Genomic DNA, 16,594 nt, shown 5'->3' on the forward strand with positions numbered 1-16,594 from the left:
AGACAACATTGAATGTTCCTGAGTGGCCGAACTACAATTTTGACTTAAATCTTCTTGAAAATCTATGGCAAGATTTTAAAATGGCTGTCAAGCAATGATCAACAACCAACTTGACAGAGCTTGAAGAATATTTTAAAGAATCATGTGCAAATATTGTACAATCCAGGTATGGTGAGCTCTTATACTTACCCAGAAAGACTCACAGCTGTAATTGCTGCCAAAGGTGAATCTAACATGTATTGACTCAGGGGGTTGAATACCTATCTAATCAAGATGTATTTTAGTTTACATACATTTTTTACAAATGTTAGAATTTTTCTTCCAATTCGAATTTTGTGTAGATCTTTGCCAAAAAAGTACAATTAAATACATTATCATCCCACCTTGTAACAACAAATTATGAAAAAAGTCAAGGGGTGTGAATACTTTCTGAAGCCACTGTATATGTGTGTGATTAATTTGAGCGAAGACTATACATGCAGTTCTGCATTTTGAAGTACTGGGATGAAAGGGCCAACATCAATGTGCATCATCATTCTCCATGACTGACGCAAGTGGAAGCGATCTAATGAAAATATGCAGACAAAAGCTATTGCCAGTAAGCATTCATATAGATGCGAAATAATTACATTGCTTACGTGTACATGCCTGAGCATCGAAGCCACTACAGGTGGAACATTTAAAGAGCGATATGAGTCAGAAAAATTTATTCTAGTGTCAAAATTAACTACAAGTGTAAATAGGATCATTTGGGTTATAAAGTCAGTCTCGTCCAAAACGGAGATTTGCGAGATGATAGGAAATAAATGGTATGTCAGTGAATGAAAAGTACCCCACAGTTTCCTTGGTTTGGGTTTATTTCAATCTTGCCCACAGCTGGCAGCACCCAAGTAAAATCACCAATTTGGAGCGCAGCTGCAAGCAACCCGATCACAATGCCCATGGTAAATTTGGTTTAACTTTGGATATCTCTATGGGGCTAGTCAGAGACAATGAGTAAATTACACAGTACTTAAAATGTCAGTAGCTCAAAATTTCAATGACTTATTCAAGGGTTTTTCTTTATTTTTTAAATTATTTTCTACATTGTAGAACATTAGTGAAGACATAAAAACTATAAAATAACACATATGGAATAAAGTAGTAACCAAAAAAGTGTTTAAAATGTATTTTAAACGTAGTAGACACCCTTTGCCTTGATGACAGCTTTGCACACTCTTGCCATTCTGAAATCAAATGTTATTTGTCACATGAACCGTATACAACCTTACCATGAAATGCTTACTTACAAGCCCTTAACCAACAATGCAGTTCAAGAAATAGAGTTAAGAAAATACTTACTAAATAAACTAAAGTAACAAAAAAATCTAAATCAATCAAAAATGAACACAAGAAATGTACATAACAATAATGAGGCTATATACTGGGGGCATCAGTACCGAGTCAATGTGCGGGGGTATAGGTTAGTCGAGGTAATTTGTAAAGTGACTATTGCATAGATAATAAACAGCGAGTAGCAGCAGTGTAGTAATTAAAAAAAAAGGGGGGGGGGGGGGGGGGGGTCATTGTAAATAGTCCGGGTGGTCAGTTGATAAGCAGTCTTATGGCTTGGGGGTAGAAGCTGTTAAGGAGCCTTTTGGTCCTAGACTTGGCACTCCGGTACCGCTTGCCGTGCTGTAGCAGAGATGACTTGGATGACTGGAGTCTTTGATAATATGTTGGGTCTCCCTCTGACACCGCCTAGTATGTCCTGGATGTCAGGAAGCTTGGCCCCAGTGATGTACTGGGCCGTATGCACTACCCTCTGCAGTGCCTTACGGTCAGATGCCATACCAGGGGGTGATGCAACCGGTCAGGATGCTCTCAATGGTGCAGCTGTAGAACTTTGAGGATCTGGGAACCCATGACAAATCTTTTCAGTCTCCTGAGGGGGGAAAGGTGTTGTCGTGCCCTCTTCACAACTGTCTTGGTGTGTTTGGACCATGATAGTTCGTTGGTGATGTGGTCACCAAGGTACTTGAAACTCTCGACCCGTTCCACGTTAATGGGGGCCTGTTCGGCCCTCCTTTTCCTATAGTCCACGATCAGCTCCTTTGTCTTTATCACATTGAGAGGTTGCACTTATCTTCATCTCTCAACCAGGTTCACCTGGAATGCTTTTCCAACAGTCTTGAAGGAGTTCCCACATATGCTGAGCACTTGTTGGCTGCTTTTCCTTCACTCTGCGGTCCAACTCATCCCAAACCAGCTCAATGGTCGGGTGATTGTGGAGGCCGGGTCATCTGATGCAGCAGTCCATCACTCTCCTTCTTCAAATAAGCCCTTACACAGCCTGGAGGTGTGTTGGGTCATTGTCCTGTTGAAAAACAAATGATAGTCCCATTAAGCGCAAACCAGGTGGGATGGGGTATTGCTGCAGAATGTTGTGGTAGCCATGCTGGTTAAGTGTGCCTTGAATTCTAAATAAATCACCGACAGTGTCACCTGCAAAGCACCCCCACACCTCCTCCTCCATGCTTCCCGGTGGGAACCACACATGCAGAGATCATCCGTTCACCTACTCTGCATCTCACAAAGACACAGCGGTTGGAATCAAAAATTTAAAATTTGGACTCATCAGACCAAAGGACAAATTTCCACCGGTCTAATGTCCATTGCTCGTGTTTCTTGGCCCAAGCAGGTCTCTTCTTTTTATTGGTGTCCTTTAGTAGTGGTTTCTTTGCAGCAAATCGACCACAAAGGCTGATTCATGCAGTGTCCACTCAACAGTTAATGTTGAGATGTGTCTGTTACTTGAACTCTGTGAAGAATTTATTTGGCTGCAATTTCTGAGGCTGGTAACTCTAATGAACTTATCCTCTGCAGCAGAGGTAACTCTGGGTCTACCTTTCCTGTGGCAGTCCTCATGAGTGCACGTGGTCTTTGCGAATGCACTTGAAGAAACTTTCAAAGTTCTTGAAATTTTCCCGGAGTGACTAACCTTCATGTCTTAAAGTAATGATGGGCTGTTGTTTCTCTTTGCTTATTTGAGCTGTTCTTGCTATAATATGGGCTTGGTCTTATACCAAGTAGGGCTATCTTCTGTATACCACCCCTACATTGTCACAACACAACTGATTGGCTCAAACGCATTAAGAAGGAAAGAAATTCTGGCAATTAACAAGGCACAACTGTTTATTGAAATGGATTCCAGGTGACTACCTCATGAAGCTAGTTGAGAGAATGCCAAGAGTGTGAGTATTTCTATTTGTTTAACACTTTTTTGTTACTACATGATTCCATATGTGTTATTTCATAGTTTGCCATTACAATTATTTTACAACGTAGAAACAAGTCCAAAAAATAAAAACCCTTGAATTAGTAGGTGTGTCCAAACGTTTAACTGGTAATGTAAGTCTTCACACCTTTTACTATGAGATTTGAAATTGAGCTCAGGTGCATCCTGTTTCCATTGATCATCCTTGAGATGTTTCCACAACTTGATTGGAGTCCACCTGTGGTAAATTCAATTGATTGGACATGATTTGGAAAGGCACACGTCTGTCTATATAAGATCCGACAGTTGACAGTGCATGTCAGAGCAAAAACCAAACCCTGAGGTCAAAGGAATGGTCCGTAGGGCTCTGAGACAGGATTGTTGAGGCACAGATCTGGGGAAGGGTTACCAAAACATTTCTGCAGCATTGAATGTCCCCAAGAACACAATGGCCTCCATCATTCTTAAATGGAAGAAGTTTGGAACCACCAAGACTCTTCCTAGAGCAGACCACCTGGACAAACTGAGCAATCGGGGGAGAAGGGTCTTGGTCAGGGAAGTGACCAAGAACCCGATGGTCACTCTGACTGAGCTCTAGAGTTCCTTTGTGGAGATGGGAGAACCTTCCAGAATGACAACCACAACTGCAGCACTCCACGAATCAGGCCTTTATAGTAGAGCGGCCAGCCAGAGGTCATTCCTCAGTAAAAGACACATGACAGCCCACTTGGAGTTTGCCAAAAGGCACCTAAAGGACTCTCAGACCATGAGAAACAAGATTCTCTGGTCTGATGAAACCAAGATTAAACGCTTTGGCCTGAATGCCAAGCGTCATGTTTGGAGGAAATCTGGCACCATACCTACGGTGAAGCATGATGGTGGCAGCATCATGCTGTGGGGATATTTTTCAGCGGCAGTGGCTGGGAGACTTGTCAGGATCAAGGGAAAGATGAACGGAGAAAAGTACAGAGAGATCCTTGATGAAAACCTGCTCAGGAACTCAGACTGGGGCGAAGGTTCACCTTCCAACAGGACAATGACCCAAAGCATACAGCCAAGACAACGCAGGAGAGGCTTCGGGACAAGTCTCTGAATGTCCTTGAGTGGCCCAACCAGAGACAGAACTTTAACCGATCTAACATCTCTGGAGAGACCTGAAAATAGCTGTGCAGCGACACTCCCCATCCAACCTGCCAGAGCTTGAGAGGCTCTGCAGAGAAGAATGGGTGAAACTCTCCAAATACATGTGTGCCAGGCTTGTAGCGTCATACCCAAGAAGACTCGAGGCGGTAATCGCTGCCAAAGGTGCTTCAACAAAGTACTTGGTAAAGGGTCTGAATACTTATGAATATAAGGTATTTCTGTAAAAAAAAAAAATATATATATATATATATATATATATTATATACACTAGCATTCAAAAGTTTGGGGTCACTTAGAAATGTCCTTATTTTTGAAAGAAAAGCATATTTTTTGTCCATTAAAATAACATCATAATGATCAGAAATACAGTGTAGATATTGTTAATGTTGTAAATGACTATTGTAGCTGGAAACAGCTGATTTAAAAAAAAATGGAATATCTACATACGCATACAGAGGCCCATTATCAGCAAGAAGGCCATCATCCCGGAGTTGCCTCTTCACTTTTGACGTTGAGACTGGTGTTTTGCGGGTACTATTTAATGAAGCTGCCAGTTGAGGACTTGTGAGGCATCTGTTTCTCAAACTAGACACTAATGTACTTGTCCTCTTGCTCAGTTGTGCACCGGGGCCTCACACACGTCTTTCTGTTCTAGTTAGAGCCAGTTTGCGCTGTACTGTGGAAGGAGTAGTACACAGCGTTGTCCGAGATCTTCAGTTTGTCAATTTCTCGCATGGATTGCCTTCATTTCTCAGAAAAAGAATAGACTGACGAGTTTCAGAAGAAAGATCTTTGTTTCTGGCCATTTTGAGCATGTAATCAAACCCACAAATGCTGATGCTCCAGATACTCAACTAGTCTCAAGAAGGCCAGTTTTATTGCTTCTTTAAATCAGAACAACAGTTTTCAGCTGTGCTAACATAATTGCAAAAGTATTTTCTAATGATCAATTAGCCTTTTAAAATGATAACCTTGGATTAGCTAACACAACGTGCCATTGGAACACAGGAGTGATGGTTGCTGATTATAGGCATAGAGGACCATGTAGATATTCCATTAAAAATCAGCCATTTCCAGCTACAATAGTCATTTACAACATTAACAATGTCTACACTGTATTTCTGATCAATTTGATGTCATTTTAATGGACAATTTTGAGGGAAGGTTGAGGAGATTTGGGTTACGTTACAAAGTGTTTTAAAAAGCTCCTTTTGGACCGTTCCAAATGTTATCACAAAAAAGAGCCAATGATACAGATATTCAGGGCATCAATCAAATTCTATGCCATTCTAGGACAGTGTGGTTGTCATTACATGAAAAGGATCAAAGAGTCTCCACATAGACAAAGATATGCTTCTGAATGTTATAATCCTGCTATTTGTGTGGGGAAGCAGTCAATCATTTGGGGGAAATGGGTAATACTCTGGGAGACCTGCACAAGAATTTGGTATTTTTGGCGTAATATGCTAATTAAAACCTGTGTGTCAACACTACATGGTGCCATTAGGTCAAATGGCAACAATGTTCTTTTCAATGCCAAGCTCTGTACAATCAGCTTATTTATGTTAGAAAATACTATTAAAAGATTAATAATGACACCTGTGAAAAACTTGAATTTTGTGGCAAATGTATTTACAATGCGAGATAGATAAGAATACATGGTTGTATATTATTTCAAATATTGGGCAAAATGTCACAAGCCGAGGAAAAGGGTATACGATTAAACGTTTTTAATAGATTTCACTCCCCTAAGGTTACTAACCCAGGACGGGTTAGTCACAGAATGATGTGGGTTGGCGTTAAGGGGCAAAAAGAACCCTCCTACATGCCAAGAGTTCAATCTTGGTTTCATCAGACCAGAGAATCTATGTATTTGTGTTTTGTAGTTTAATATGTAGGTTTGTTTAGTTGATTATTGTTTTGGGATTGCATTGGTTATGGTCCACTGGGCTTAGATATAGTTTGGTGTACTGTGTGTTTTTTGTTGTTGTAAGTATGAAGAAATAAAATAAATTGTCAATAAAGAAAAATACACTGGATGTACAAAACATTAACACTTGCTCTTTCCATGACAGACTGAATTCATCTGAATTCATGTGAAAGCTGTGATCCCTTATTGATGTTACTTGTTAAATCCACTTCAATCAGTCTAAATGACCGGCAGGAGACAGGCTAAAGAAGGATTTTTAAGCCTTGAGACAATTGAGACAGACAAAAGATTTAAGTGCCTTTGAACAGGGTATGGTAGTAGGTGCCAGGTTAGAATATGTGAAAAACTGCAACACTGCTGGGTTTTTCACGCTCAACAGTTTCCCGTGTGTATCAAAAGTGGTCCCCCACCCAAAGGACATCCAGCCAACTTGACACAACTGTGGGAAGCATTGGAGACAACATGGGCCAGCATCCCTGTGGAACACGGTCGAAACCTTGTGAAGTCCATGCCCTGACAAATTGAGGCTGTACTGAGGGCAAAAGGGGGTGCAACTCAATGTTAGAAAGGTGTTCCTAATGTTTTGTACACTCAGTGTATATCGTTCCATTTACATTGTGTCATTTATTGAGGGTTCCTTACTAGCCCCACATAGATGCTATCCAAAGTCAAACCAATTTTGCCACGGACGCACACCGGCTGGCTGAAGCTAATTGCCGAAAGAAGTTGGCTATTTTCCTAGCTAGTCTAGGCTACTTCCAGACACAAAACCTGGTTAGACTGTTTGAAGTTATCTAAAAGGTTGAGTGACTAACTGTGTACTGTTTTGGCAGAGTGAATGTACAAACGCTTCCCACGTGCAAACACACGAGACACCCACATAGAAGCATACCTCCAAGACACAAATGTCATTCTCAGTCGCACTTCCTAATGAGGATGACTGAAACTGAGGTCAAATCAGTCATTTCAGCCCCCATTTAAGATCTGGCTGGAGCGAGGGTAGCATAGAGGATATCTAAGAATAGGACAGTGGTTATGTCCCAATTCTCCACCTTTCTCCAAGTTTGCACTTGCACACTTTCCATCATGAATTTCAAATGGTGGAAACCACCTCCAGCCAATGGTTACACCATGCCAATGCTTTTAAATGTGTGAGAGGAACAGCACACTTCAGGAGAAAGGTGGAGAATCAGGATGCAACCAGAGAAGCTGATGGGCTAGCTGGTGATACCTTTGAGGGCAGGAAGCTTCTGTAGCTCTCTGTTCTTGGCGAGGTTGAATCGTGACGAACTCTGGCGACGCTCCTTCTTGACGATCTGGGGACCGCCAGAGTACTTGATCTTGTTGAGCTGAGTGGGTGGTGGGGTGCTGTTGCTGGGACGCTTGCTGGCAGTCTGCTGCGCCTGTGGACAACAAACACACGAAAATCACAATGAGCTTGATGTTCGGTGAGGCTTGGAAAAGTTGGAACCACTGAAAATAGATTGCAAGATGGATGTTTTATTCGAACTGAATGTATAATATTGCATATACATTTTGATATCTGTCCTCCTGAACCCTTGACAGACTTTTCTATTTGAGAAGATTACAATTTGCATTCCCTCAAACATCACTGCTATTTCTTGGGATTGACATGTCTACTAGATGGATTTACAACACCCATTCAATCTGGTATACATTGTTTCTCACTAGCTGCTAACCCATACTACAGTCACCATGCAGAGAGCAGTAAATGACTCCACAGAAACACTCTGATTGGCTTAGTCTAGTGCCACCATTATCCTGGAGTTTTAAAGGGAGCACACAGAGAGATGACTCCTGAACATAGGACTGGTCATGTTGTTGAGAATGAGAGGGGGAGGGGTTTTATTCTGTCAAACACTACAAACACTATAATTCCATGTCCAAAAAACATATTTTTTTCTATAAAGCTTCCCTCTGGGACATTATAGACTAGGAGGGGATAGAGTAGTACTGTCAGTGATGTCCTGATTCTGTGAAATCTAATTCGTAATCCTTTCATGACGTCCATGATTACATGCAGAGAAGTTCATCACAAACCTCAAGAGCATTGAACTCCCCTGACAAAATTGATGTCCTCCTCAAGGATTGTAATGAACTTACATATGTGTAATCACAGACCAGAAGAAAGGATTTAGGTTTTCACATCACTATTACGTTCCCTCTACAATGCCTCTTGGGAATTGTAGTTCTATGCTAACCTAAAAAAAAATACTATTTGCATATCCATGTTCTTGAACAAGCTTGTCATTGGATATGCAGCTGCTCTTGTAAATAGGTTGACTGAATAATGTACTGCTCTCATGCAGTCCACGCTGACTGACTAAGGTCCAGAATCGAGTGGACAATCACATCTTTGTACTTAGTTTGGACTCAAGTATGCATGAGTAACACTGCGCTCCATTCAGCAGTAATGTCAACTACTCCTTTGTAATACTGAAACAGTTCAGTTGAGGTTAAACTGTATGTTCTGGGGTATTACATGTATATTTTATAATAGTTACCCTCTCTTTGCTTTCAGTAGCGGTGCATGGGTAAAATCGCTGGGGAAGCCAGAAAAAAAACAAAATCACAACCTATATATTGTGATAATTGCGTTGCTTGCTCTATAACCTGTTTGTTCATATGCCCTGCGACCGTGATACAGTGCCTTCGGAAAGTATTCAGACCCTTTGACTTTTTACACATTGTTAGGTTACAGCCTTATTTTAAAATTGATTAAATTGCTTTTTTTCTCATCAATATACACACACAATACCCTATAATGACAAAGCAAAAACAAGTTGGACATTTTGCTAATTTATAAAAAACTGAAATATTACATTTACATAAGTATTAAGGCCCTTAACTCAGTACTTTGTTGAAGCACCTTTGGCAGCGTTAACAGCCTAGAGTATTCTTGGGTATGACGCTACAAGCTTGGCACACCTGTATTTGGGGAGTTTCTCCCATTCGTCTCTGCAGATCCTCTCAAGCTTCATCAAGTTAGATGGGGAGTGTATTTTCAGGTCTTTCCAATGATGTTCGATCAGGTTTAAGTCCAGGCTCTGGTTGGGCCATTCAAGGACATTTAGAGTCTTGGTGGTTCCAAACGTCTTCCATTTAAGAATGATGGTAGCCACTGTGTTCTTGGGGACGTTCAATGCTGCAGAAATGTTTTGGTACCCTTCCCCGGACATGCTTCTCGACACAATCCTGTCTCGGAGCTCTACGGACAATTCCTTCCATCTCATGGCTTGGTTTGGGACCTTATAGAGACAGATGTGTGCCTTTCCAAATTACGTCCAATCAATTGAATTTACCACAGGTGGACTCCAATCAAGTTGTAGAAACATCAAGGATGATCAACGGAAACAGGATGCACTTGAGCTCAATTTCAAGTCTCATTGCAAAGGGTCTGAATACTTAAGTAAATAAGATATTTCTGTTTTACATTTTTATACATTTGCAAAAATGTAAAAAACTGTTTTCACTTTGTCATTATGGGGTATTGTGTGTAGATTGCTGAGGATTTTTTGGTTTGTTTTATCCACTTAGAATAAGGCTGTAAAGTAACAAAATGTGGAAAAAGTCAAGGTCTGAATACTTGAAGGCCGAGACAATAAGGCACAGTGGCAGAGTAAATTCAACCACACCTTCGTTTCATCACAAAACCAGAGAGCAATCTCTGTCCGGTGAAGTCCACAAAGAATATTGCAGGTAACAAACAGTTACATGACCTACAGCATGGTCAAGCAAGTTAATGTTTCTGACAATTTCGGACCACTAAACAACTATTGATTTAGAACCACGGAGAGTTACCGCAAGTCAGAAAGAAAAGAGGAGCTGCTTCCACTATTCCAACACCATTTCAACATCATCAAATCACCTATGCTTAGTCTAATAGTGACAACTAAAAGATACCAAAAACGATTTAGTTCAATCAACGTAAGCTAAATATCATGTGGCTGTCTACGGTTCTGATTTCTGTGTGTGTGTGTGTGTGTGCTTGCTTGTTTGTTTGCTCAAGTAGAAAAAACATGTTGACTCACCCTACGTGAAGACAAACGCCAATGCCATCCTCCTCTCTTTCATGTTGATGAAACGGTCTATCACTCTGTCATACAGTACACACTTTTATTTTTTATTGTCCTAGGCTACCTGGCTAAAATGCTTGCTTGCTAGCCTAACTTCCTTTAGTGGGCAGCGTTAGCTAGTTAACATCAGCCTTTTACATCTAGCTACATATTGAACTTCCATCCGCACAAGCCAGTGGCACAATGTATGAATTAATGGTTGGATCAGAATCTCTGTTATAATCATTGGCCAAGACGGAGAGTTAAGTAAAACCAGTCCAAATCCCTATCTCAATCCATGGCTAATTTAGGAAAGGGACAATTTCAGCTAGCTAGCCACTGGCGGACAACATCACAACAAGATGCAACAATTCAAGTTGTTTCTGTCAATGACGTATAGTTGAAGTCGGAAGTTTACATACACCTTAAACTCAGTTTCACAATTCCTGACATTTAATCCTTGTAAAAATTCCCCGTCTGAGGTGTTAGGATCACCACTTTATTTTAAGAATGTGAAATGTCAGAATAATAGTAGAGAGAATTATTTCTTTCAGATTTTATTTCTTTCATCACATTCCCAGTGGGTCAGAAATGTACATACACTCAATTAGTATTTGCTAGCATTGCCTTTAAATTGTTTAACTTGGGTCAAACTTTTTGGGTAGCCTTCCACAAGCTTCCCACAATAAGTTAGGTGAATTTTGGCCCATTCCTCCTGACAGAGCTGGTGTAACTGAGTCAGGTTTGTAGGCCTCCTTGCTCGCACACACGTTTTCATTTCTGCCCACAAATTTTCTATAGGATTGAGGTCAGGGCTTTGTGATGGCCACTCCAATACCTTGACTTTGTTGTCCTTAAGCCATTTTGCCACAACTTTGGAAGTATGCTTGGGGTCATTGTCCATTTGGAAGATCCATTTGCGACAAAGCTTTAACTTCCTGACTGATGTCTTGAGATGTTGCTTCAATATATCCACATAATTTTGCTTCCTCATGATGCCATCTATTTTGTGAAGTGCACCAGTTCATCCTGCAGCAAAGCACCCCCACAACATGATGCTGCCACCCGCGTGCTTCACGGTTGGGATGGTGTTCTTCGGCATGCAAGCATCCACCTTTTTCCTCCAAACAAAATGATGGTCATTATGGCCAAACAGTTCTATTTTTGTTTCATCAGACCAGAGGACATTTCTCCAAAAAGTACGATCTTTGTCCCCATGTTCAGTTGCAAACCATAGTCTAGTTGTAGTTTTTTATGGCGGTTTTGGAGCAGTGGCTTCTTCCTTGCTGAGCGGCCTTTCAGGTTAGGTCGATATAGGACTCGTTTTACTGTGGATATAGATACTTTTGTACCCGTTTCCTCAAGCATCTTCACAAGGTCCTTTGCTGTTGTTCTGGGATTGATTTGCACTTTTCGCACCAAAGTACGTTCATCTCTAGGAGACAGAACACGTCTCCTTCCTGAGCGATATGACGGCTGCGTGGTCCCATGGTGTTTATACTTGCGTACTATTGTTTGTATAGATAAATGTGGTACCTTCAGGCATTTGCAAATTGCTCCCAAGGATGAACCAGACTTGTGGAAGTCTACAATTTTTTTTCTGAGGTCCTGGCTGGTTTCTTTTGATTTTCCCATGATGTCAAGCAAATAAGCACTGAGTTTGAAGGTAGGCCTTGAAATACATTCACAGGTACACCTCCAATTGACTCAAATTATGTCAATTTGCCTATCAGAAGCTTCTAAAGCCATGACAATTTTCTGGAATTTCCCAAGCTGTTTAAAGGCACAGTCAACTTAGTGTATGTAAACTTCTGACCCACTGGAATTGTGATACAGTGAATTAAGTGAAATAATCTGTCTGTAAATAATTGTTGGAGAAAGTACTTGTGTCATGCACAAAGTAGATGTCCTAACCGACTTAACAAAACTACAGTTTGTTAACAAGACATGTGTGGAGTGGTTGAAAAACAAGTTTTAATGACTCCAACCTAAGTGTATGTAAACTTCCGACTTCAACTGTACGCTCTTAATGCGATTTGATAGGAGTGATGTCAAACTGTCTTCCCTTGACACTTCTTTTTTGGTGCGCTAGGACAATTCACAGTTGAGCTCACTCAGTTTAGCTCAACGCTGATTGGCTATTATTTGACACTTTTTTTTTTATCAAGGGAGGCTAAATGCTCACTTGCTTCCCTTGCATTCAATGCTACAGGCTGCAACGATGTCATACTCTTTATGACCAGTTTGCGTCAGATAGATGGCCTACACATACAGAGACAGAGGAGGGCTGTTTCACTCGCTCAGATGCGTTCTCCGGTGAAATAAATGTAACCTTTATTTAACTTGTTAAGTCAGTTAAGAACAAATTCTTATTTACAATGACGGCCTACCCCGGGCCAAATCCTAACCCGGATGACGCTGGGCCAATTGTGCGCCGCCCTATGGGACTCCCAATCACGCCCAGTTGTGATACAGCCTGGAATCGAACCAGGCCAAATTCAGCATGTTCAGAATTTAAGGAAAATGTTGAAAAAGAGAGACAAAATGTATTATTTTATGGGTTTTTTTCCCTGGCATCCATGAATACACACCCATGTTGGCTTTACAAATCACTTGTAAGGTTACTGTCCCCTAAAGGCCCGTTCTCCATCCTGTTTTGGGCACTAACCCCTCTCTACCCTCTGCCATTACAGGCAGATATGCTTACAGGGGTATTTCCAGTGTAATTGAGTACAGGAGGGATTCCCTCAGGAAATTAGCTCTATGTTAAAAATGTATTTCATTCAATGAAATCACTGAAGTATACTGTTGAAATTAAGTTTAATAAAAAACGCATGGTCCCATGGTCTCTATTCACTCTAGTCAAAAGGTCTGGGTAAAAGATCTGGGTAAAAGGGAAATAAGTACTGTAAAAAGTTGCAGATTGAGTAACTGCAGCACTCTCATTGAAGTACAGTAAGAGGATCTGTAGGATTGATTAGCTGCTGAAACGGCTTCCCCTTTCTTACGAGGCCACGGGAACGGATCAATCCAAAAGTGAACAACAACACGACCATCAAAGGGGAGTCCTTAATGCTCATCCTCAGATAGTGTAAAATACCCGTCAAACTGAGCAATACATGTTATATATTGGCCTGCAAAGATCAAGTGCAGCAATTAAGTCTGATTTATCAGACCCCCCCCATATCTCCTTTCCGGTATGACCTTTTGATAGGTGGAGTGACTGGATACGTTTTTACTATGGCTTTCACCTATCACGATCAGTGATCCAGAAGACAAAGTGATGAAGGTTGTTTTCTACTGTTGTCCCAACCTTTATGATTTCATGTATGTTTGACAGTGCATAGTCTGCATGCAGTGCATTGACACATCTGGGCATGTTTTTGAAAACCTGGGTGGTGATGGTGTATGTTATGGACCATTCCCATCAGACACATGTCGGGGCTTGCCCAAGGCATGGCAGAGATGGCCGGTTTGCATGACTGAGCTAGTCTCAAAATAGACCCAATCAATAGCCTTTCACCCTACGCAACGTCAAACCCTAAGCGCCCTGCGTTTCCTGTCATCAATACTGCTCTCTGGACTGTGGGATGTTTTGAGAGCGCAAACAATATCGTTTGTTAAGGTATGCAGGCTAATACTTACGCGAGAGGTTAACAAGCCACACTCAGCGACTAATGCAGGGTATCCAATGTTAATGAGGTGTACAGTTGCAGGACATGGTGATGCAACACATACAGTATTGGCTCTTACTGTACATCAGTGTTTTTCAACCCTGTGCCTGGGGATCCACTTGTGCACACATTTACCTTCTGACGAGGACTAACACACATGATTCAATTTATCAACTAATCACTAAACCCTGGATTAGTTGAATCAGGTAGTTGATTAGTTAAATGAGGTGTGTTAGTGCTCCACTGAAAAATAATGATAAAAAAACACTGCAAGATCAAAGTAATATATCTATTTAAAACTGTAAGAAAAGCTACATTTATTTCTGTGAGGATCCAGGTAGCCATAAAGCATGTGCCTACATTGCTATCTTGGAGTAGTCTGTGGGCACTATATCCTAGAAACCAGAGTTCTGATTAAAGAAGGTTGATTTAGATTTGTCAAAAACCAAAATGTAAAATAGGCAGGTCTAAATTCTACTTTGACAGGAGGACACTTTACTGGGCAGTAAACTATGGAGAATGTACTGCCTCTATGGTGGTCTATGCAGAGAGCTCAGCTGCATACAGAGAGGTCTGTACACAGAGGACAGCCGCTCCCTTCATGATAAAACGTCTGGAGTCTGGATCTATCGCAAGCATCATAATGACCCCCATAACAATGTTCCCAAGGAGCTGCTGTGAACTCAACCAGCAGGCATATATGGCTGAACAGACATAAGCCATATGTGTCATTAAGCAAAGGCCTGACATTATGTTTAGCTTCTCTCTGTAATGTTGGCCTAAGCGAGGAACAAGTATTGACACTGATGCATTACTATCTATGTAACATTGAAAACGAGCTACAGAACAAGATTAAGAAACAGGAAATACCGTGTCAAATAGAATTACATGGGGGCATACATAGCCCCCTGATGCAACAGACCATTTATTATTATATTTAACTAGGCAAGTCAAAATAAACTCAAATTATAGATTAACAGACATACACAAATCTTTGATCAATTCATCTTCAGAAATAAACTGCAGGCTAAAAATGAAAAAAATAAATACTGTCGAAGAACCATCTGGAACTGTCATGTTAATCAAATAATATCTTACCTCATCTGCATTTTCAGTTCCTGTGTCTTTCCCACTAGTGGCATTACTGTTTTTAGTGCTACTTTTGGCAGATTTGGTTGGCTCCTGTGAATGACAACAATAGTTATCTTACTGTATTCATAAAGAAGAACACAATTGATATGGGACCATACACAACTCACATCCTCTGGTCTTTGGAGTGCACAATGCACAGGGATTTAATTTCTGTGATATTGCCGAATAGACACGCAGGGCATAAGCCCCCAACCAAAAGGAAGTCGGGGGCCCTTCTGGAGGTCGGGGACCCACAGAAAGCACATGAACACGTCATAAGCATTCGCAAAATGTTTTAAAACTGCAAACTTATCTCTCAGATTCATGACACAATGTGTCGAATAGGGGAGGTAGGTACCAGGGTATATGACCTGGGGCCCCAAATGCGGTAGTTCCACCCTAGGTAGCTACAATGGCCTTAATTGCTTTACCTTCAAAAACAGTAAGAATACATTCTTGTGGCCAAGACTACTGCATTTGTAAGACAGACTGTATGGAACTAGACTTGAAATACACCTTAAGTGGGAAAAAAACGTCAATACTGTCCGCTCAGACAACGACTAAGCACAAGCCGATATTGAAACATTGTAGCAAGCGATCTGACCTATTATAACAAGACAAGAGTGCATTCTCTTAGGAAGAATGAGACATTGAACTTGTAGCTATCAACTTGATAATTATCTTGTGTTTATGTAACGAATGTAGTCTAACCAAATGCATGCAAGAATAGCTGTCAACTTACTATCAGAGATCAGCCTAGGCTCACACTAATGCATGTTCGCAGTTCATATTCTGACAACACATTCGGAGAAACATACGACAATATGCCATTACTAAAACTAAACATTATTTTACGGGAAAAAATGATTTGAGAATATGAATTATTTAAAAGTTCAAACGTATTGTTGCTGTAGGCCTAGGCTATTGTATCGGTATCACATCCATTACGTCAATTTTCTAAGAATGTAATATTCAGGGTAATGTAAACCATTTGATAAGGTTACATTTGTATTTTTTGTATTGGCTACTGATGGTATTTGCACGGTCTGAAAAATGATCTGCTCTGCTAGGCCTTACGATAATAATACAAAATCTAGTTGGCGAATTAGAATACAATCACGAGATACGGTCCGCTTCCTCTGAACATTTGGCAACAATATTTTGATTGTTACCATTATGTTGCGATCTTTACGTTACCTTTTCCTTTTTAGTTTTATTCGGCATTTTGTGGCTGTTGGTGTTTTTCACGGTGACTCCGCGACAGACTTCGCCGGGACTCGATCGCTGCCACTCGGTTACCTTCAGCTCCCTGCGCCCTTCTAGGCCAAGAAAAACAGCATTGGCCAGTCACACTTTATACTGCCTAGTGACGGGCCACTGTAAT

At 40.9% G+C, this 16,594-nt stretch overlaps 1 protein-coding gene across 2 annotated transcripts in view; it reads right to left on the reverse strand.

Moving 5' to 3' along the window:
• LOC129836225 (serine/threonine-protein phosphatase 2A 56 kDa regulatory subunit delta isoform-like) overlaps positions 1-16,577 on the reverse strand; it is a 46,255-nt gene extending 29,678 nt beyond the window's left edge. The window contains exons 1-3 of one of the 2 annotated variants that reach the window (XM_055902095.1): positions 16,408-16,577; positions 15,178-15,261; positions 7,561-7,732 (exon numbers count right to left, since the gene is read on the reverse strand). In XM_055902095.1, coding sequence (XP_055758070.1) covers positions 7,561-7,732; positions 15,178-15,261; positions 16,408-16,434 — 283 coding nt within the window. In that variant the 5' untranslated portion in view covers positions 16,435-16,577. The remainder of the gene's footprint in view (positions 1-7,560; positions 7,733-15,177; positions 15,262-16,407) is intronic. The other variant, XM_055902097.1, reaches the window with a different exon arrangement.
• Between the last annotated feature and the right edge of the window lie 17 nt (positions 16,578-16,594).

Source organism: Salvelinus fontinalis, chromosome 37 (assembly GCF_029448725.1).
Source record: "Salvelinus fontinalis isolate EN_2023a chromosome 37, ASM2944872v1, whole genome shotgun sequence".
NCBI lineage: Eukaryota > Metazoa > Chordata > Actinopteri > Salmoniformes > Salmonidae > Salvelinus > Salvelinus fontinalis.